The sequence below is a fragment of the Pelodiscus sinensis genome, chromosome 11 (genome assembly GCF_049634645.1).
Source record: "Pelodiscus sinensis isolate JC-2024 chromosome 11, ASM4963464v1, whole genome shotgun sequence".
In the NCBI taxonomy this organism is placed as follows: Eukaryota; Metazoa; Chordata; order Testudines; family Trionychidae; genus Pelodiscus; species Pelodiscus sinensis.
In genome coordinates, this window is record NC_134721.1 from 36,628,098 (window position 1) to 36,650,084 (window position 21,987).

At 53.3% G+C, this 21,987-nt stretch overlaps 4 protein-coding genes and 1 non-coding gene across 7 annotated transcripts; 3 read left to right on the forward strand and 2 right to left on the reverse strand.

Moving 5' to 3' along the window:
• Positions 1–2,139: 2,139 nt before the first annotated feature.
• C11H11orf98 (chromosome 11 C11orf98 homolog) lies at positions 2,140–4,973 on the reverse strand. Of its 2 annotated transcripts, none has more exons than XM_075939301.1 (4): positions 4,817–4,973; positions 3,930–4,054; positions 3,105–3,202; positions 2,140–2,594 (listed from the first exon to the last, which is right to left on the reverse strand). In XM_075939301.1, the coding sequence occupies exons 1-4, from the start codon at positions 4,853–4,855 to the stop codon at positions 2,473–2,475; spliced, it is 384 nt and encodes a 127-aa protein (XP_075795416.1). In that variant the 5' UTR covers positions 4,856–4,973; the 3' UTR covers positions 2,140–2,472. The 2 variants fall into 2 exon arrangements, with proteins under 2 accessions (XP_075795416.1, XP_014426542.2); XM_014571056.3 differs by having other exon boundaries at positions 3,063–3,202.
• Positions 4,974–5,133: 160 nt separating this feature from the next.
• CSKMT (citrate synthase lysine methyltransferase) lies at positions 5,134–11,785 on the forward strand. Its single transcript, XM_075939298.1, has 2 exons — positions 5,134–5,155; positions 10,909–11,785. Exon 2 carries the CDS (start codon positions 10,926–10,928, stop codon positions 11,595–11,597), a length of 672 nt encoding a protein of 223 aa, XP_075795413.1. The 5' UTR covers positions 5,134–5,155; positions 10,909–10,925; the 3' UTR covers positions 11,598–11,785.
• On the forward strand, positions 7,232–7,379 carry LOC112544984 (small nucleolar RNA SNORA57). The gene has a single exon (XR_003088377.2). It is a non-coding gene; the product is annotated as a small nucleolar RNA SNORA57 (small nucleolar RNA).
• A 133-nt stretch (positions 11,786–11,918) lies between the features above and the next one.
• On the reverse strand, positions 11,919–18,977 carry LBHD1 (LBH domain containing 1). 2 transcript variants are annotated; one of them, XM_025182184.2, is made up of 4 exons: positions 17,258–18,977; positions 16,662–16,784; positions 15,581–15,968; positions 11,919–12,549 (listed from the first exon to the last, which is right to left on the reverse strand). In XM_025182184.2, exons 1-4 carry the CDS (start codon positions 17,258–17,260, stop codon positions 12,506–12,508), a joined length of 558 nt encoding a protein of 185 aa, XP_025037969.1. In that variant the 5' UTR covers positions 17,261–18,977; the 3' UTR covers positions 11,919–12,505. The 2 variants fall into 2 exon arrangements, with proteins under 2 accessions (XP_025037969.1, XP_075795415.1); XM_075939300.1 differs by having other exon boundaries at positions 16,662–16,872.
• Positions 18,978–19,122: 145 nt separating this feature from the next.
• Positions 19,123–21,402, forward strand: UQCC3 (ubiquinol-cytochrome c reductase complex assembly factor 3). The gene is made up of 2 exons (XM_025182185.2): positions 19,123–19,328; positions 19,536–21,402. The coding sequence occupies exons 1-2, from the start codon at positions 19,143–19,145 to the stop codon at positions 19,665–19,667; spliced, it is 318 nt and encodes a 105-aa protein (XP_025037970.1). The 5' UTR covers positions 19,123–19,142; the 3' UTR covers positions 19,668–21,402.
• The last annotated feature ends 585 nt before the right edge of the window (positions 21,403–21,987 follow it).

Here is a 21,987-nt window from a genome sequence, read left to right on the forward strand (position 1 = left end):
CACCTAGGGTTGCCAGATGGTTGAAACAAAAATACCAAACATGCCCCCCCCCCCAAAAAAAAAAAACAACAGTGAAAAAATTCTGTTGAAGGGAAAAAAAGGAGGGGGGGGAGAAAGAAAGAAAGAAAAAAAAGGGGCTCCAAGGACTTAAGCCTAAAAAAATTTTTTTTTAAATAAAACAGCATGTCCCCTTTACATACAGGGATCTTTTGGCAGGCAGCCATTTTGTGCCAGCAGTCTTGGGGAACCCGGTGTCCAGTATTCTCTGAATATTTTACCGGACAAAAGCCAAAAATACCAGACACCTGGCAACCCTACCACCACCTTGTACAGACTATGCAGTCCAGCAGTAGGTGTAAGGTTGGAGCTAAATTGGCCTCTTCCCTAGAGTTCTTCCTGATCCCTCCTCCCCCAAATGTATGATCTTAAAACAGGGGTGGGGAACAATTTTAGGGTCAGGGACCCACAGGAAAATCAGTCAAGGGCCACACACAGTGAAAAACAAAACCAAAAACCCCTCACCAACTGAGGAGAAAGACACTCCCCACATTCCCCTAGCACCACCAGAGGCTAGGGAGGGCCCAGGCTAGATTGTGTGTGCTCCAGCTCCATGGGGAGACAGCAGGAGAGCTGGAGAACCAGCACTGGCTCCTCAATGCTGGGGGGAAGCCCCTAGCCTTGGGGACCAGATGCAGGCAAGCCCCAGGCCTTAGGTTCCCCACCCCATCTTAAGGGATCTCTGTGTCTGGACAGCATCCCACCCTGAAAGGAAACCATCACAACAGCATGAAAGTCAGGACATCCCGAGTCTGTTTATTGCTAACTGGAGTTGGAGAAGGTACCTTGGGTTTTCAGCCACCAAAGGCTGCTGCACCTGGTCACAGCTGCACTAAGACAATAGGAGTTTCCCTAGGGCAGTGTTTCCCAAATGGTGTTCCACGGAACCCTGGGGTTCCACAAAGTGAAACTAAGGGTTTTGTGATAAAATTCTATTCCCCCGTACAAAGCCCATAGCGGGGGCAGGCTTCTGGCAGCGTGCCTCTCCACCACCCACTGCAACTGCCCCACCACAGTGTGGCCCCCTCCTCACCCCACAGGACTGACCTTGTCCCACGGGGCCTCCAGTACGGTGCAGTCTCCTCCTCCTCGTGTGCAGGTGGTGGCTTGTTATAGCAGCCACTGCTGCCAGGAGGAGAGGGGTGGTTGGGTCCAAGGCGCTCTCGGACCTCAGGATTTTTAAACTGCTGCCTGTGCCCCGGCCCCTGGAACTCAGCTAGGGCTCTGCGCTCCTCCGCTCAGGGCACGCTGCCTCCCCCCCCCATGCGCTGCCACTCTCTCCCCTGCGGCCCTCCCCATCCTGCTGGGGAAGTGGCAGTCTGGTCTGGCAGGGAAGGTTGGGGTTACTACAGGTCCCCCCCTGTCCCTGCCCTGCCAGGGGGAAGCCTGACCTGGTGCTGGCTGCAACTGTGCTGAGATCCCCGCTGCATGGGACAACTGAGCTCCCTCTCTCACCCCCCTGCTGGGGGAACAAGAGCATGCTGCTTGGAGGCTTTCCTGTCTACAGCAGGGTGCCAAGCTAGGTAAGTGTCCCCCCTCACACCCAGACCCAACACCCAAATCTCCCTCACTCACTCCCCTGCCAAGACCCTGCATTCCTAGCTTGCTCATATACCCTGGTCCATATATAAGACTGTTATTAGGGGTTCTGCAAAATTCTTTAACGTTTAAAAGGGTTCCATGGCCAAATAAAATTGGGAATCACTGCCCTAGAAACACACCCAACAGTCTGACCCTTGCTCCAGAAGGAGCCTTTCCCCATGCTCACCCAGAAGGGGAATGAACCAACACAGCCACTGGCCTGAGACCCACCTAGCCCAGCTCAATTCCTGTCTCCCAAAGGCTATGCAGACTTTTCATTACAAAAAGAGTCCCTCCCACCCTTACTTGTCTCTTTAGGGGTCTGGCCAGAGGGAGATGGTAAGCGCCAAAGTGGTTCATTTCACACACAGCCACTGTCCCCCTTCCCTCTCCCAAAGGCGCCTTTTCTTGACCTGACTTACCTCCTTGCTCGGCCCAGGCAGTGGGAGCTGGGGCCACAATGAAAAGTCCCTAAGGTAGCAGCACAAACAAGCTGAGATGTCAAGTGCCTCTGACCCTGCAGGAGGACCAGTCATGATTTTATTTCTTTATTTCTTTGACAAAATACTGTAGAGTCACACATAGCCCCAGTTCAGCCAGTCACTTCCCACATAGATAGGATTGGTATTACTTCACCTCCAGAAAAGCAGGTTAAAGCCAAAGGTGCTGGGAGCTGCCCACCTAGGGGTCCAGCATAAAATAGAGCCAGGGGAATGAGAACAAGATACTACTTCCAGTAATTGTGGAAAGGACTCTGGAAAGTCATAGAACTGCAGGCACCAATGCAGCAAATGGGTGATGGAGATGCCAGGCTTTGGAGCCAGTGGAAGTAGTTCAGCTGTCCAATCCTGGCCCTGCTTCCGATTCCTTCATCTCCACATCTTGGGAGGCTGTAGGTTTCTTCTTCCTTCCACTGCCAGTGATTTTTTTTGTCTGTGCCTGGTTCACAGCTTCAACTTTGCCCAAGAAAGGAGGAAAACCATTAGTGCATGCATAACAGTAATGTGATCCTTATCACACCACACAGACCCAGCCCAAGATGAGGGGACCTCCCATGACACCACACAGACAAGAAGATAGTCCCTGCATTCCATTTAAATAGGGTGCGAGAAAGTAAGTTATCCCCATTCAACAGGCTAAGAACTGAGGCCCAGAGAGATGAAGTGACTTCCTCAAAGCTATACAGGGAGTCTGTGGTGGAGGTAGGAATTTGATCTCAGCCCTTCTGTGGCCCATTCCAGCACTGGATGCTGGACTAGCCAAGAAGCCCCAGAAGATTCTGGGGATTGTGGGTGTCATTAAATTTTAGGAGCTGGGAGACCCTGAGCTCTGTCCTCGTTCTGAGCAGTCTATCCATCCCTGCTCTTAGCTTCCCCTACCCCCTTTGGGTTACTGACTCACTGCAGGACCCTGACCACACACACCTTCCCTCAGATCCCCATAGTTCATTGTCAGGAAAGGATTACTCTGCATTGTGTCTCTCTCCTTGGTGGCGTAAAGAATCTGCTTCCTCAGCTTCCTCCGTTTCTTCCCTGAGAGGGTAATGTTGGCACGTGAGCTGGAACTGTGGGTGGAAGATACCCAAAGCCCTATTAAACCCAGAGATAGAATAATAGCCAAGAGAGGCAGCTGAACCCTCCTACCTCTCAGCTGCAGATGCTCACTGGAGTCCAATAGTAAGAAGAAGAGCTGCACGTTAAAAATACAGACCCCCCTACCTCTCCCTTCCCAGAGCTGGGAACAGCAACTAGGAATCTTGGAGCCCAGGGCCCCCTGCTCTAACCCAGGGGTGGGCAATCATTTTTGACCAAGGGCTACTTCAATTTTTCAAGTGGCCCCGGAGCCACCCTAGAAGAGGCAGGGGGCTCAGATGGAAGGAGCAGAGCCAGGACACTTCCATGCTTCTCCAGCTACAGACCCTGATTGGTCTATGGGTGGGTAAGAACATGAAGTCTTTGCCCCCACACGCCCCAGAGAGAACCACCAGCTGTTCTGAACGGTTGACTCTAAGCGCCAAGCGCTCTCCCATCCCTAGGCTCTGACTGGCCTGGGGATGGGGGAGCAGCAGGACCTCCGTGGGCCAGATCCAGCCTGCAGAGGCCCTTTTGCCCACTCCTGCTTTAACTACTTGGCCCCACTGCTCTCTCAGGGCTGATGACAGAACCAAGGTGTTTGAAGAGATGTTGAGGTCTGAATGTTTCTAGGGGCTGGGATGGTTAACTGCTCTTCTCTGGCCTTCTGACTGAAAGCATATCTGGATCTTCAGGGTGGGGGGAAACAAGGTGACTCACCCACGCTTCTTCAGGTGATGGATGGTGATTAGTCCCTCATCCACCACAGCTCCTGTGATCTGGTGCTTCCTTCTTTTCTCTTTTCTTAAAACCCGGCGTCTTTTGAAAAGTTTTTTCTTCAGCTCCTAATGGAAGAAAAGTACAATGCTCATAACTCACCATCAGGCACTACTGGCACCTCTAGACCAGCTAAGAGGCTGGGAAACTCTACATGGAAAGAGTGTAGGAGGCACAGGAAGCAAAGTCACAGACCCAGCAAAACATTACAGACTCCAGATCATAAAGCAAATGACAATGGAGAAGGGAGAAGCTTGCTGGTTGTTGGAAGCTGGAGAGAATTTGGGGGTTGGAGAGATGGAAAATCTTTCACACACCCCAGCCTATTCATCCCATAGTGAGCTGAGAAACTCACTGCAAATTCTTTGAAGTTGCTGGTCAGTCACCACCACCCAGTGGGGCTCCCCAGCTCTGTACTGAGTTGGGGCAAAGCAGGGAGCCCAGGGTCTGGGGCTCAGCACTGCAGAAATGCCATAGATCAGAGCTACATGAGGAGAAGGATGATGGGCTGGTGTCCCAAGGAGACAATGCGTTTCAGAAGAGGGTCTCTGGCTATGAGGCAGGGTCATCTCAAAGATAAGGAAGGGGAACCTGCCAAAGGCATCTGAGGCGGGACTAGGCATTACACAAAGGAGAGGCGGGGCTGAGTTATGGGGTCAATGGAGGTGCCGTAAAGAGCCCCAGAAGATGGTTTGAGGCCACGAGAGGGATTGCAGAGGAGACCCCATGAGAGGCACAGCGGCTGCAGAAACGATGCGCCCTCAGCCGGGGGGGGATGCCCTGGGAGGAGCTGCGGGGTAAGGCTGTGGGTGGGGGGAGCTCTCAGTCACCGTTCGGGGCCGGTTGATTTTTCCTCCTGGGGTCCCCATGCTGCACCCACATGGGCTCGCTCTCGCTCTCGCAGTCGCACACAACCGCTTCCGTACGTGACATTACGTAACATCACACTCGCCTTCTGTTTCCTTCCTTTCTCCCTCCCTCCCCACAGCTCTCATGTTCGTCCGCCCACGCGGCGGGATTTGAATTTATAACGTGTCTCTGATTGGGTCCAGATGGATGCAAGTCCCTGATTGGGAGACCGGCTGGCCAGTCACAATGAAGATGTGTTAAACCACGCCCCTGCCTTATAAGCAGCCGCCTCGGTAGGTGCGTGGCCTGTTCTCTGACAGGTAATTGAGTGTGTAGTATGGCGGGCATAGGCCACGGCCACCAGTATTTCTGGGGCTCCACTCTGCCGGGAGGAGTGGGAAGCAGTGAGCAGGCAGCAGCAGCGCTGCTGGGTCCTAGGAAGAGCTGAATGCGCTGCCTGCAGCACCGTCTGAGGGAGGGGATGGGCTGCTGGGGTCTCTGGGAACGGGAGGGGGTGGGGGAAGAGGCTCCCCTGTGTGACTCCTGGCATGAGGTGAGGAAGCTGGCTGGGCTTCTTCTCCCCTCCCTCCTCCCCCGCGGAGCACAGCTCTCTCCCTTTCTCCCCTCCCATAGGGCTGGGTGAGGTGAGGTGCTGGAGGAGGGGAGGAGAGGGCTGTGTGCTGAGGCACGGGCAGACTGGCCCGGGGCAGTCCGCCGAAGCGCTGGCTGGTGGCGGATACGCGGGGCGCCGCAGCCCGAGCCGGCACCGGTATTTTAAATTCCCCGGCGCCGGCCGGGGCTCTGCGTGGGGAGAAGCCCAGGCGACTTTCCCCTCAGCTGGTTTGAGCTCCGCACGTGGACGCTGCTGCCGGGGAGGGGAGAAAGGTGGGTCTGGGGCCGCGGGAGGGAGGGGGCGCTGAGTGCTGAGCCCGGGAGGGAGGCTGGGGCCTTAGATCCGGGAGGGTAAGCACCCGCACTCACCACCACCCCCGCCAGTACTGGGGAGGGAAGAAGGCTCCCTGTATCTCGTTGTCAATTTGCTTTGGGGGAGGGTTGTTTTTGGGGCGAGGGAAGCCATAAATCCCCAGCTCCTGCAGTCCTGTTACTACATGGCACTCTCCGTTTTCTTCAAATATTTCTAAGTTTTATGATTAATAGAAAATCTTGGCGGGGAGATATTATGCATGTTGTGATTACATATTTATGTCCCTATGAGCGTATCTGGATCTTTAAGAGGTAATTTCGGGGGAGGGAGGAGTGGAGAGGGGGAGAAGTTACAAAATAAAAGGACAATGTACATGCTTTATTTAAATGATAGAATTTTTAAAAAATGAAGGGGAAAGAAGTTTGTATTAATATCCGAAGGTCAGTGATTAAAACATCAGCTATAGTTTTTTGGAGGACAGTATTTGCAAGTTTTCTGTCTTTTGCTAGAATAAGGGGTGGGGGTACAGGAGTGAAGGCAGGGGACTGGGAGAGTTGGGGAACTCAGGGCAGGGGTTGAAGTGCAAAGGCAGAAGATAGGGGACTGAGGGCACACAGTTTGGTGTGGGGCATTAGGGCAGAAGTATAAGGTTGCAGGGCTGGAGTCAGGGTAGAGATATGGGGGACTTGGTAAGGGGTAGGGGTTAAGATATGTGGGCAGGGGGCTGGAAGGTTTGTGGGGGCAGCTCAGGGCAGAAGGTGGGTGGATTCAGGGCACAGGGTCTGGGGGGGCTCAGGGTAGGGAGGTGGGGGAGCAGGAGTCAGGGCAGGAGGTAGAGGGTGCAGAACTCAGGAGGGAGCGGGAAGAGATTACAGGGTTTACAAGGGTGACAATGCTGTGCTGATGACTCCTCCCCAGGGTACAGAGCTTCACTTTCCTGTCAGCAGCTCCTCTGAGGGGGGAGAGGACCTGCATGGGCTGGGCCTGGCCTCAAATTTGTCTGGGGTGAGCAGGGCTCCATGGGCCAGCCCTGGCCTTCAGCTGGCCCCCATCTTGCAGCTGGTGAAGGAGGGCAGGGTTCTTAATATAAATTTCCAATAAAATGTTGACAAATTAAAAAAAATATTATTTGCATCATTTTGTCAATAAATCTGAATTTTTTTCTATAGTGCTGCTACTTTAGTACTAGTCCATCAGTATTACAGTGTACTTAATTCAGTTAAACTGTTTTTAATAATGTGCATGTGGCAAGTTTCCGATACTGTAAGCTTATGTTTGTGTTGCTAAGAGTAAGTCAGGCATAGGGGCACCAGTTTAATCATCCCTTGTAGGGCACCATAAACCCTAAAGATGGCCTTGATGGTGGGAACAGTGATTGGTCTGGGATTGGAACTGGGGCAACTGATGGTGGTTGGACATTGGGAGCAGCAATCTCAAGGGGGTTCTTGGGTGGGGGGGGGCTAGGATAGTGCCTCCTTTTCTTGGCAGATCCAGGCGGTGCAGTGCCTGGCTCTGTGATGCTCTGGAGGCAGATGAGGGGGATCCATCCCTCCGGTGTTCTGTCTTCGGTGCCAGTGGCTTCCCATCTGCTGGTTCTATCCTCAAACTCCGGGACACGCAGCTTCCTCCCCGTGAGGGGGCTGCTTGCTCAGCTTGGGTGGGTGGGGAGGTCTCCTGGGGTATGAGGCAAAAAAGCATCAGTAGGTGGAAGCTAGCCCTCCTTACAGACCACGGGAAAGGGTTTCTTACGAATTGTTTATTTCTTCCCAGGCTTCTGGAAGGCCCTGAGGATTTGGCTCTACTCCTGCCTCTAGAGCGCACTGACTTTTGTGATTAGAACCCACCATGAGACTATTGCAGCCTCCTCTCCAGATCTGCCCTGATCCTTCTAGGAGACCTGCTGCCTAAGGAGGGGCAGCATAGTGGTGTGAATGTTTGCAGACTTCTTCCTTGCTTGCCTTGGGCAGAGATCCCTCCCCTCTGCAGGAGGATCAGGCACACCAAACAATAGCATGCAGCTTGGTTTACAGCTCACCCATTGCTGTTTGGGTTTAGACTTGAGCTCACTGGAGGGGTGGAATTAATATCCCCTTTCAGGGGGCTGATGGTGGTGGATGTAAGGATGCTGAGACCCCAGTACCCAGTCCCTCTGTAGAAGAATGTCAAGTGAAACAGGGTGGCTTCTAGTTTGAAACTGCAGGTTTTGTGTTTGAGGGCTGAGCTGGGCCTGTTTAGAGGTGGCAGAACAGCCTAAGTAGACTTCTGGGCTATGTCTACAGTGGGCCACTTATTCTGGAAAATCAGCCGCTTTTCCGGAATAAGCTGCGAGCTGTCTACACTGGCCCTTGAATTTCCAGAAAAGCAACAATGCTCTACTGTACAAAATCAGCTGCTATTCCGGAAAAACTATTCTGCTCCTGCTCGGGCATAAGTCCTTATTCCGGAACACTGTTCCGGAAAAGGGCCAGTGTAGACAGCCCAGTAGTCTTTTCCGGAAAAAAGCCCCGATCGCGAAAATGGCAATCGGGGCTCTTTTCCGGAAAAGCGCGTCTACATTGGCCACAGATGCCTTTCTGGAAAAAGGGCTTTTCTGGAAAAGCAGCCTGCCAATGTAGACGCTCCTTTTCCAGAAAAACTGAAAACGGAATAGTATTCCATTTTAAGCATTTCTGGAAATTCATGCCAGTGTAGACACAGCCCTGCAGTGGGCGGCGGGGGGAGATGGTCTTGGTTCCCTATTCTTTTAGCAAGGGGCTGAAGAGATCCTGGCCTTGGTCAAGCCGGCCCTGCTGATCGGAAAGGGGTGTTCAGGTGATTGCCTCGTTATGCTAATAAAGTTTTGAACACGTTCCTGTTAGTACCTGATTCTGTTTGCGGGACAGGGATTTGGCCGGGCGTTTAGTTTAAATCGCTGGCTGGTTCAGCTGCTTTTAGAAAGCCCAGCCAGGAAAGTCTCCTTGTGAATTGCGGCTGGGTCTGACCCCTCCTCTCAGGCTCCTCAATTAGCCACTCGCTAATGGGAGGCGGGCCCTCCCCCACCCCGTGAGGAATGGGGCGGAGAGTGACCCCTCTGCGGGGGGGGGGGGAGCTCAGGCCCGCGGGCAGCTGCGGCTCGAGTTACCGCGGTGGGGGCGAGCCCTAGGCTGGGTCCCTGTGGGCGGAGACGGGCTGGAATCCGGGCCCCGCCTCTGAGCCAGGCGCTGCAGGAAGTGGGCGGGGCAGCGTCCAGCAGAGAATCCCGGCTGCGGAGCAGAGAGGCCCCGAGGAGGGTCGCACTGTTGATGCTCCCCGCGCGGGGCGCTCGGGCCCCTGCTCCGGCTGCTCTGCTCTTGGGCAGGTGGGTGCCAGCTCCCCGGGTGGGACGGGGTGTGTCCTGTCCCTCCGGTACCAGCCCCCCGCCAGAGGGCATCTGGGGGCTCTTCCCCGACGAAAGGGCACCCGAGTCGCACCTGTGCGGGGGCTCCCAGCACGGAGGGCTGTGGCAGGCTGAGGGGAGGGTCATGCCTGGTGGAGGGAGGGAGGGGGAATCCCAGTCCCACTGGCTCAGACCATGTGGTGGGGTGAGGTGGGTCCATTGGTAAGGCTGGGAGGTGGGGGGGGCCGGGTGAGGCCTGACTTCGTGGGCTCATGCTGGAGGAGGACAGAAACCATCACACAGTTGAGGCCCATGAAGTCATCCTGGGGGTGGGTCAGATGCAGATCCCAGCCCCACGGGGTAAGGCTGGGAGGTGAGGGGGGGCAGATGGGATCAGACTGGTTGACAGGGTGAGATGGGTCCTTGCCCTATGGGGTTACATGGGGGAGGGGTGAGCAACCTGTGTTGTGTAGAGTCAGGCTGGGCTGTGATGAGGAGAGGGGGTCACACAGGGAGGGAGGCTGCCTCTATGGGGCTAGTTAAGGGGAAGGATCACAGCCCCAGAAATGGAGCATGTAGTCTCTCCTTATCCCCATCTCTGCAGCACATGGGCTCCAAGTAGGGTTGCTCCAGGATCACTTATCCCCATCTGCTGGCTCCAGGCTGGGGTTGGGCCCTCTGCATCCATCAGCATGACACCAAGGGACAGGAGGCTGCTTGTCCCTGGCCCCTGCAGAAATGTGGCTGTCTTGCCCATCCCCCTCCATAACCCCACAGACCTCAGGGCTCTGTCCCAGTTTAGACCAGAACTCAGACTGGGCACCTGTCAGCCGACAGTCAGGGCAGTGAGTCCCTTATGACCGGCTGAAGTTCTTTTAAATTGTGCTTGGTTCTGTTACAGCAACTGAAGGAGTCAGGTTAAAGCTTAAACAGTTACTATTTTATTGTTACAGGGTAAACTTAGTTGTTAAATGCTACTGCTGTGTTACAGATAACACAGCCACTACAAAGGACAGGACAGAAATTACTCTAATAAGTCACTTACAGGTACCATGAAACCTTTTGGTTCTCTGAGCTCTTATTAAATGCATGCAAAATAGACACATAGCAAGTATATACTCTCACCCCTGCGTTCCAGACTTGGCGTGGCCAGCATCTTTCTCTCAATCCCTCGGGAAGAAGTAGGGCGAGGTTGGGCGTCCCACAGACCTCGGGAGACAATCAATACCTGCCAGCAGGTATAGATGATTGGAGCTCAAATGGGGTGGGCTGCTGAACCTCTTTTATACCCCTTGGGTCATGTAGGCTTCTTCCTGGTCTCAAGTGGCCAATTAGGAAAAATGGCTTTGAACACCAAGTTTCCCACGAAGGGTGCAAAGCATAATTTACACCTGGGAAAAATGCAGACAATGGGCACCTCTGGTATGTGATGGGCGAAGATTCCTCTCCTGGGACAGTGCAGGTGTGTCAATTACTGGTACTAGCCATCAGGGTGACGGGAGGCCCCGGGTCGTCAGCTAGCCCATTTACTGTCTGGTTTCTGTTTATGGTAGAGTCAGGGACAGGCAGCACACCTGCGTTCCCAGGGCATCAAAGGCTGACTGCCTTTCTCTTGCTCTCTGGGGGGGGGGGGGACAAGATGGGGTTCATGGAAAAACAAGATGGGGTTTGTGTCTGGCTACAGCACCCAGGCTTTAGAGAGCTTCAGCACCCTCCCTGTTGGCCTTACTATAATCTTCCCCTCTTTTGATTCCCTGCCCAGCCCTTAGACTGACCTCTCCTTCCTCCCCCAGATGGGCTGCACCATGGCATGGCCCAGCCCAGCACATGGGACCGCTTCTACATGCAGCAGGCTACAGGTGGGACCCCGACCCACTTCAACTGGTTCTTTGACTACGCCGCTATCTCTGGGCTCCTGCTTCCAGCTCTGCAGGAGTATGGCTCACCCGAATCCAACCTCAGCCCCATGCGGGTGCTTGACGTAGGCTGTGGCACTTCAGATCTGGGCCTGGGACTGTATCGGGACTCTCCACACCCTGTCCACATATCTTGTGTGGATGTGTCTCCTGTGGCCATCAGGTCTCTCCATCGGCTGCTCCAGGAGGTCCCCCCACCCCGACACTCCCTTTCCCAGCTTCATCTGCATGTGGCGGATGCGACTAACCTTGAGGGGGGGAGCTTTGGGGATGGTTCCTTCCATGTGGTGCTGGACAAGGGCACCTGTGATTCACTGTTGCGCTGCCCCCAGGGACCAGGCCAGGCTGGCCAGCTGGTGGCTGAGTGCCTGCGGGTGTTGTGCCCAGGGGGCATCTTGCTGCAATTCTCAGATGAGGACCCAGATGCCAGGATCCCTTTCCTGGAACGGGTGGGAGGGGCTGGTGTGACAGTGCAGGAGGTCGGGCACATTAATGGCATCTGCTACTTCATCTACAAACTCAGCCAGCCAGTCCTGGAGTCACCAACCAAGGGACTGCTGAACTAGGATGGCACAGGAGACCCTGTGTTATTGGGCCATGAAGACTGCACAAAGGGAGTGTATGACTCAGGGACAGGATGCATTAGGAACTAGGGGGATGGTGCCCTCAGCCAGCAGGCTGCCACAGCAGCATGTACTCAGGTGGGGGTGCCCAAGCCAACAGGAGAATTGTTAATAAAGGAATTATCACCTTTCTGGAGTCTGGCTTTGTTCCCTAGTCCGCCTCCCGCCCAACACACGATCCTGTTGTGCACAACTCCCCACTTGAACAGCATCCCCCTTCTGCATCAGCCACCATGCAGGTGCCCAGATATTGCTGCCTGCCTCCTCCCAGATCAGTCAACCTGAGGCTCACAGAGTGTGAAGCTCAGCCCAGCCCCACAGGGATACTACATCTGGGGCCCTGTTCCCAGGGCCTCACCAACCACTTCACAATGTGACACCACAGCTAGGACAGGAACCTTTTATTGCCGAGCTCAGCAAGGAAGCAGGGGGCAGGCTGTACCCCTCCAGCAGAAACTCTGCAGGTGGCAGGCTCCTCAGCTCCTCTGGGCCTTGAGTCCCCACTGTCCATACAGAGCAGGTGCCTGGTCTGGGCCTAGCTCCTGGAGGTGGTGGGGGAAGTGTGTGCCCCATGGTGCTGATGTCGCAGACCAAAATTAGGCTGACTCTTGCTTACAAATAGGGAGTAGAGTCTAGCAGGGAGATGCCCCTGACTGGTCTTATTCCACACACACACACACACCCCAGGTTTTGGTAGGGGGGACCCATTCCCTCCTACAGCTGTGCAGCTCCTGGGGAGGGGGTCCACAGTCCCTGAGTTATGGCTCCCAAGGCTACAGCTGAGTCCCTAGTGGTTTCTGGTTCCGGGGGAGGAGGAGGAGGAAATCAGGTTCTCTCTGCCCCCAGTGGCTTCACAGCAGCACTTCATCCAGGGTGCTCTCCAGAGCAGGGGGCCCTGAAACAAAAGTGCACGGAGGAGCCTGCAGTCAGAGCATGTTGAGCAGCACAGGGGACAGTTCCTGGCCCTGTTAGGATTATTGACATTGAAATGTTGAGGCCTCTCCCCCAACTTGAACTCCCCACAGCCTTTGTCTCCCAGCCCCCGTCCTGGCTCAGCCTGGCCCTCAGGTGAAGCTGCCAGCCCAAGCTCCATACAAGCAGACTTGAGAGAACCCTGCAGAACACTTTGCACCCCTGGGCCTTTGGTTAACTGAGGCCAGAGATGGGGGGAAAGCCTGGGGGGGCAGGAGCCCTCGCAGAGAATACCTGCCTGCTGCACCTTCAGAGAGAGGAGTCCCAGCTCAAGAATCGCTACTGATCACAGTCTCAGCAGGATGGCCCAAGGAGAGATGCAAGAGTTCTTCGGGCAGTGCAGTCCCAGAGCTCTATGACTCAGTCACACCCTCAAGCCCTGGCCAGCTGGGCATCCAGACAGTACGTGAGCTCCCTCCCATGCAGAGGGCACCTTGCAATAGCATGACAAGTCCCACCCCAAGGGGAAGGTCATATGAATACAGGAACTGCCAGAGGGGACACAGCAATGGTCCATCTAGCTCAGTATCCTGTCTCCATCAGCAACCAGGAACAGAGCTTCAGGGTGAGTGTACATGACAGCAATGCTGGAGAAATCTACCAGTGTCCAACCCTCCATTCTCTGGCAGTTAGAAGTTCAGAGATGCCTAAATCATGGGGCTGTGTCCCTTCTGTCCTGGTTAATAGTGATGGACCTATACTCCATACACTCATCTCACTCTTCTGAACTCGGTTCTACACTTTTGGCCTTCACAAAATCCCCCAGCAAGGAGTTCTACAGGTGAATTGTGCATTGCATGAATACCTCCTCTTGTATTAAACCTACTGCCTATTAATTACATTAGGTCCCCCTATTTTTTTTTTATTGTGGGAAAAGGTCAAATTTGGTAAGGCACTGCTTTAAGGCTGTCAAACAGCAACTTGGTCACTGAGTTGTGGGCCATGGGAATTAGTGGTAGAATCATTCCCCTGTCAAACAGGCTGAGAGGCTACGTCTAGACTGGCATGATTTTCCACAAAAGCACTTTTTGCGGAAAAGCGTCTGTGCCAATCTAGACGCGCTTTTGCGCAAAACAAATCTGAGCTGTCTACACTGGCCCTTTTGCACAAAAGCTTTTGCGCAAAAGGACTTTTGCCCGAACAGGAGCAGCATAGTATTTCCGCAAGAAGCACTGATTTCAGACATAAGATCGTCAGTGTTCTTGCAGAAATTCAAGTGGCCAGTGTAGATAGCTGGCAAGTTTTTCTGCAAAAGCAGCTGCTTTTGCGGAAAAACTTGCCAGTCTAGACGCAGCCAGAGCGTAAGGCCAGAAGATCACATAGTCTGCCGTCCTGTGTAGCACAAGCTGGAGAACATCCTCCTGACTCTCCCACGACACCCTGTATAGAGCCCAATCACTTGTGTTTGGCTTTGTCTATTCTACCGTGGGACCTAAGTTATGGATCTTCAGCTATGTGAATAATGTACTTAGGTTTCCTTACTGCAGTAAGTCAACAGCTGATGCTCTCCTATCAACTCTGCTTACTCTTCTCGTTCTGGTGAAGTACCGGAATTGAGAGGAGAGCACTCAGCAGTTGTCTCCTCTTGGATCAATCATTGCCCATCAATCCAGCCTGTAGTGAAGATTTGCCCTTTGACTGAAGAGCCTTTCAAGGAGGCAGACTCCACACCTACCCTGGGGAGCCTGTCCCAACAGTCAGTCTCACATCCTGAGATAAATTTGAGCCTTGTTTCTAAATTGAATTACTCTGACTTCAGCTTCCAGCCACTGTTCTTTTTCTGCCTGTCTCTGCGCAGTTCCAGCCCTTTGCTATCTGCTGTTTTCTCCACGGGAAGGCCTCAGACACAGGAAACAAAGCACCTGGGCTGAGCAGGCTGAACTCTTTCAGTCTTCCCCTGGCAGGCATTTTCTTCTGCCCTCCAGATCCCCAAGTGGCCCTCAGAGTTCCAGGAACAAACTCACCAAAGTACCAGGCTCACCTGTAGGACAGGAAAATTCCTTTGACCCAGGAGCTATTTCAAGAGAAGCCCCATGTGGACACTGGGACTACGTCTACATTGGCAAGATTTTGCGCAAATACTTTTAACGCAAGAGTTTTTGCGTTAAAGTATTTGCGCAAGACAGCGTCTACACTGGCATGTGCTTTTGCACAAGAGATGTGCTTTTGCACAAAAGCATCCGTACCAGTGTAGATGCTCTCTTGTGCAAGAAAGCTCCGATGGCCATTTTAGCCATAGGGCTTTTTTGCGCAAGAACTTCATGTTGCCTGTCTACACTGGCCTCTTGCGCAAGAACAGTTGCACAAGAGGGCATATTCCTGAGCGGGAGCATCATAGTTCTTGCGCAAGAAGCACTGATTTCACACATTAGAACGTCAGTGTTCTTGCACAAGAACTCGCCGCCAGTGTAGACAGGCAGCATATTTTTGCGCAAAAGCAGGCACTTTTGCGCAAAATCATGGCAATGTAGACACAGCCTGGGTGTGCACTGAGCTAAGCTAGATTACAGCTGGGGCCTCTCACTGGGAATGTCCAAGGAGCTATTTCTGTACAGTTCCCGGGGCTGACAAGTCCCTCCCACCATTTTTGCCTCTGGTAGCTTCTCTCAAGACCCCAGCGCCTTCCAGGCCAGGACAGCCAGATCCATCCCCTCCACATGCCCCTCAGAGCATGGACATGGAGAGCAGGAACAGCAGCACCACTTAACCCCCTAACAGCCCCATAGCCACACCAAATGGGGGAGGGACTCCTAATGAACATCCCATCCTCCAAAGCTTTATGGAACTATAATCCCCTCCATGGCAAGAACCCCCCCTGAGAGCCCAAATCCTGAGGTGCCTCCAAGACACCTTGGCCTATATCCTATGGCCCAGTCAAAGCCCCTTTCCTTCTTGCATTAGCCCCCTGTCCTGTCCCCCAGACTCCGGGGCCTATTCTTGTCACCCAGACTCACCTGGCCCTGGCGCTTGCTCCTCTTCATCGGTGAAGAGCTCATCCTCACCCTCCTGCAGCAGGAAGTCATCTGGGGGCCATCGCAGCTCCCCACTCTCCACTTCTCCCACCTCCGTGGGCTCTACCACAATAGATGGCAGCCGGGCCTTCCCCTGCATGGGACTTCCAAATGAACCCTCACATGGCTTCCAGGGGGGAGGATCTTTGCACATCTCCTCGCACAGCCCTTCACATGGCTCAGGGAGGGATTCCCTGCACAGTTCCCAGGGAGGGGTGTCCTCACACAGCTCCACGCATGGCTCCCTGGGGGGATCCTCGAACATTGCCTCGCACATCTCCTCAGGGGGAGTTTTGCACAGCCTGCCCATCTCACAGAGCTCTGGAGAGAACTAGGCACAGAGGATACTGGGGTTAGTTTGGGCACTCAGACGCTATGTCTAGACTGGCATGATTTTCCGCAAATGCTTTTAACGGAAACGTTTTCTGTTAAAAGCATTTGCGGAAAAGAGCGTCTAGATTGGCACAGATGCTTTTCCGCAAAAGCACTTTTTGCGGAAAAGCGTCCGTGCCAATCTAGACTCACTTTTGCACAAAAAAGCCCCGATCGCCATTTTCACGATCGGGGCTTTTTTGCGCAAAACAAATCTGAGCTGTCTACACTGGCCCTTTTGCGCAAAAGCTTTTGTGGCAAAAGGACTTTTACCCGAACGGGAGCAGCATAGTATTTCCGCAAGAAGCACTGATTTCTTACATGAGATTGTCAGTGTTCTTGCGGAAATTCAAGCGGCCAGTGTAGACAGCTGGCAAGATTTCCACAAAAGCAGCTGCTTTTGTGGAAAAACTTGCCAGTCTAGACACAGCCAGAGAGCCTAGCTGCCCAGGGACCTGGAAAGGGGCAGGAGGAAGGGACATACAGGGCAGTAAGGCCCTGATATGAGGCGCGGGAGGGGGGCTCGATCTGATGCACAGAAGCGTGAGAAGCAGCACAAGGGGCTTTGTCCTGGGGAGGCTCACCAGGCTCTCCACAGGGGCATCCTTTTGGTGTACCCAGTGGGAGCTGTCCCAGGAAAAGGGTGTCTCACCTGTCTCAGTGCAGGGGGCTCTGCCTGGATGAGGCTCCTTCCCACTTCTGGTAGCCACTGCATTTCCTGGTCAGTGCTCTGGGGCTGGAGCAGGCTGTTCCGGCCTGGGGTCACCACAGGTACCTGGATGGGGGTGGAGACCTCACCAGGGGGCAGTGCTGCCTGGGCTGGAGCACCCGCACTGTCCAGAGTCCCCTCAGCCATGGTGATGCTGGGGGTAAACAGTGGGAGTCAGGGTTGGAAATGGCCCCACATCCTTCCATCACCCAGCCAGGAATAAACCCCACATCTATTCCCCAAGATCTGGACCCTGAAGTTCAGACACTCCTGAACTGGGAATTCAGCCCCTGCACCAGATGGGGGAGGGAAGGGGGGGAGATTCCTCACACCACAGACTCCCACATGCACACACTGCAGGTCCCAGCCCTTCCCCTGGAAGGCATTTCCCTGCCCCAAAGAGCCTCTGACAGAGACACCCCCAGGGATCACCCTATTCTTCCAAGGAGTCCCACTGTGAGGACAAAGGGAGTCTGTGCGTGGGCTGCACGCACCCCCCTCCCCCGAGATTCCCCTCAGAACTCTGTTCGTTCACTCACCATCAAGCGCTGCCTGGGCCCTCCCAGGATGTGCAGGGATTATAGGGCCCAGCAGCCCACAACACAGGGAGCTGACAGATGCTTCAGGAGCCATAAGCGCTTTGTCCTGACACCCGACTAATCCCCTGGGCACAAAAGCCATATGGTGCCTGGTCAGGGGGAGAGAGAAAGACTAGAGATTGGACTCCCTTTGTCAGTGCTTCTGCAGGGACCACATGCATTGTCAGTACCCACCAACCTGGCAAGAGTACCCCTGCTGTTCCCCCCTGTACTCCCAGACCTGGGATCTCCCTAATACTCTCTGCTGCCAGCAGAGTGCTCTCCTTTTGGATCCCATCATCTGCACTCTCAGCCCTGGACTCCAGTCCTCATGCTGATGGCAGCCTGCACCAGGGAGATCATCTCCCTGCTGCACCTAAAGCAGGAGCCCAGGCCAGATCAGGGAAGGGGTTTAAAAGGTAGCTGTTGCACTGGGTGGGAGCTGTTCCAGGACACAGATACAGGAGAGGAGGATTGGATTCAGGGCTTCAGTTAATCATGCAGTGAGCTAACAGAAATTGCCTTTGCAGCTAATTGGCTGCCCTGGAGGTGGAGGATCTGAGGTTTTTTAAGGGACCAGGGACCCAGATCTCAGCTTCTGTCATGAAGCTTGCACATCCCTGCTAAGCAGCAACAGCACTGGGTCCCTGGAGCTGCTCCAGCCATTAGAGGTGAGGGGCAAGCAAGAGAGACTGGGTCAGCTGATGTTACTCACACAGGCTGGCTTTCACCATGAACTGGGCTAGAGCAGGACTGGATTAATTTGGCAGCAATAACAGAACTATGAATAGAGATCCCAGAGCCCTTAGCACTGTGAAGGCCTCACCTCAAGGTTTATCCAGTTACCAAATTTTCCAGCAGCCCCATTTCCCTAGCATGCTCAGATCTAAGGTAGCTTGATTACATGATTCCTAAAGTTTAAAGCTGTTTTAATGGGACTGACGTGACAAATCCTGTGCAGATTAGAAAGGGACACATCCCCAGCATCATGGGATGGGGGGAGAGGAAATATAATATCTCCTCCTTTCCAGGCCTTTCTTTATCATTATAGAACACAAGATGGGGCCTCAGACCCAATAATTCACCCACTAAGGGATGGGGACAGAAGGTTGGGTGTTCCCTGTTCCCACTTACAGGTGCTGAGGCTGCTTCCCAGCAAGGACCAGACAGCGAGAGAGGCTGGAATTCAGGAACTAAGGCCTCTGTAGGTGCCCAGCAAGGGAGCAGCCTGGGCAGGGTGAGACCTGCACAAATACACTCTCTCATCTACACGGCAGGTGACTGACTCCTCTGTACCCCTTCAGATGGGTCTGGAAAGCTTACATCGCCCCCTGCCTACGTACTTCCCTGACCGCTCTCTGAGGGTGGCAGCATGTCTGGAGACCAGACTGGAACCCACAGAGACCAGAACAGGCACATTGACCCAGCCCCCAAACAGCCGCACTGTGCTGGGAGGCTGGGCAGCCTGGCCCAGCCACACACCCTATCTATAGTAAGGAGCAGCAGTGTGACCTAGCCAGACATACACCCCCTCTATGCCATCGCCTCATACAGCTCCAGGTTGCACTAGCCCAATGGCTCCAGTGACACACAACAAGCGAGAGAAGCACGAGACCTCTCAGCTGTCCAGGGTTGCAAAATAGGACACTCTAGCCCACCAGTTCCTGCGTTCTATGGTTGCAAAAAATCGAACTCTCTGACTCCACTCCGCGCTCTCTCCACCGTTGCAAGAGGGGGCGCTCTGTCACAGCGCAGCGCTCTCCATCGTGGTCCCTCACTCGCACTTCCCCTCTATGGTAGCACGAGCTCAACGGGACGCTCTACCCAAACACCTCCCCCGCTCTCTATGGTTACGTTCCGCCCGCTCCGTCCCCCGACAAACCTAGACTCTGTGGTACCCGGCGGCTTTCATCCCCGCCCTATGGAATTCCTGCGGCGCCTGGTGCTGGGGAGCCTGGTGGTGGCCGGGACCACAGGAGTGGGGGTCGGAATCTTGGCGCTGATAGCGCCGCGGGAGCAGCGCAGGCTGGAGGTGAGAGGCTGGAAACCAGTTTCTCTGGGATGGATAACTGCGGGGAGGGGGGGCTGGCAAAGGCAACAGTCCATGAGGTCGGGAGAAAGGAATTAAAAACTGCTGTTACTCTCGCCTTTGCTTTCAGGGAGCAGGGGGAGCTCTATAAACCACCAAACACCCCCCCCCCCCACACACACACCCTTAATCCCTTTCTTCTCTTCTCAGGAGCTGCAGGAGACAACCCCACTACACTGGGCAAAGAGGCGACACCAGAATGAACTGGTAATGGCAGCAATCAAAGAGGCAGCTGAAACAGATGAGAACGTGGCCCGGAGGCCGACACCCTGGAGCAAGTGACACCTGACCATTCCTCTCCCAAATGGGAACCAAGGCAACAACTGGTACTGAGAACCTGCCAGAGGTGGGAACAGACTGCATTCTTCATTGCTGCAGCCACTCGTGGTCTCCTACAGGCCAGAATGGGATGGATACTCCTTGGTTGTCAGTGATCCTCATGTTGGAAGGGTCTGTCTTATTTCCAGCCCCTGATTGCACCCATTGAGCATGAGGATAATGCAGATCTGATAGAGCAAAGACTATTATTGCATGAGGTAAATAAGCATTTTCAGGTTTTTAATAAACTAATCTGGTAACCCTGAAAAATGTCTGTTGTTGTGGTTAAGGCAGTTAGGGCTCTATGGTTGCTGCCTCTTGTGCTAATCACATAACTGAATTTTTGTAATATCTAGGCATCTGTGGGGGGTAGCTGCCATTCCAAGCCAGCTAAAAACTGCATAGACTGATACTGTTATTTATCCACTATTCCCACTGTGCTAACCTGTGCTGTTAAGATAAGGCACAGCAGCATATCTGCCTCCTGCCCACTATTCTGCCTTTCCCTCAGAGATCAAATGTAAAAAAATCAGTGCTTCTTGCGCAAGAACTATGACGTTCCCACTCAGGAATAAGCCCTCTTGAGCAACTGTTCTTGTGCAAGAGGCCAGTGTAGACAGGCAACATGAATTTCTTGCGCAAGAAAGCCCCATGGCTAAACTGGCCATCAGAGCTTTCTTGTGCAAGAGAACATCTACACTGGCATGGATGCTTTTGCGCAGAAGCACATCTCTTGTGCAAAAGCACATGCCAATGTAGACGCTCTCTCGCACAAATACTTAAACACAAAAACTCTTGCGTTAAAAGTATTTGCGCAAAATCTTGCCAATATAGACGTAGCCAAGGTCTCAGTGCTTATCTTCAGGATGCTCCACAGCTGAACCCAAGTTCATAGAATCATAGAGCTGGAAGAGACCTCAGGAGGTCATTGAGTCCAGCCCCCTGCCCAAAGCAGAACCAACGCCAATTGTTGCCTAAAGCTTCACCACAAGAGCAGTGCACTCTGCTCCTCAGTTTCAATAGAACTCTCTGGCAACAGTTTGTACAAGAGACACTATTTCTCTGCAGGCTAGTCCCAGATTGTAATTAGGGATGTGATGTAAAGAGTAAACCAATGAGCTTGGGCTCATTGGTTAACTTTCATGGTTACATGCAGCCCCCCCACTCCAGCCTCTGTATCAAGTCAGCTACATGTGAGCAACAGCTGCCTCCTCCCCACCCCGAGCTGCTCTTAAAAGCTGGTGCACAGGCTCTGGGGGAACCAACTCCTGCAGTGTAACTGCTGAAATTTTCAGCAGTTAGTGTTTACTAAGATAAACATGTTTTTAACATCTCTAGTGGTAATAAATTCCCTCAAGAACTAAAAATCAACCTAAACTTCCCCATTTTCCATACAGAGGTTTTGGGCCATATCTGCAATCTGCCTTTGTGAACATCAACACATAGACTGTATAATCTCTAATAAGAGTCATAATGCTAGAAAAAAAATCCCCCTCCTCACTGAAGAAACCTGTGCCAAATGTTAGTCATATCACTTGACGCATCATTTACAGAAAAAGCCAGATATCACAGAGAACAGGGTTGTACAAGAACTTGAATGGAGTAAACTTGGTGCTATTGCAATACAAAGGAATAATGGATATGTTGAACAATTATTAATAAGGGTTTTGGTATGAATAAACTATTGTTTTGTGCCCTGGCCTGTCCCTCTTTCTCTGATATCTACTCAGACTGTGCAAAAAGAGCCATGTTTAATAATATATAGGCTAATCCCAGTAAAGGGGGAGAACTGTATCAATATCACAATATTAAAAAGGAAAAAGTGAAAAGAAACCCTGCAAGATCTACTCAAAATTCCAATCTTAGCCTGTGTTCCTGCTGTGTTTCCTACAACAGCCTTGCTGACAGTGTTTGGGGCTGGAGTACCAAGAACTCCTCTCACAGCAAGTATTCTTGCCCTGCTCTCTACATCAGCCCTGCTGAGAGAAGCCAAACCACAAAGGGCCTGTCATGGGGGGCCACCTGTAGGACTCTCTTCAACTGTCCTAATCCTTCCTGAGGCGCAGTCTGGGCCCCAGCTCTCCTGGGGACAACGGCAGCTCCCCCAGAAAGGGCAATAGCCATGAGTGGCCGAGGAGTGCCTTAGACAGAAGCCGTCAGGAGCAGAGATGCTTGGGGGGGTGCAGATTTTTCAGCGCTCGGAACTACCAGCGAGTGGATGACGTCCGCACACGGACACTAACACACAGCACCCTCACGAGCAGCGTTTCCTGTCCCGTTCCAC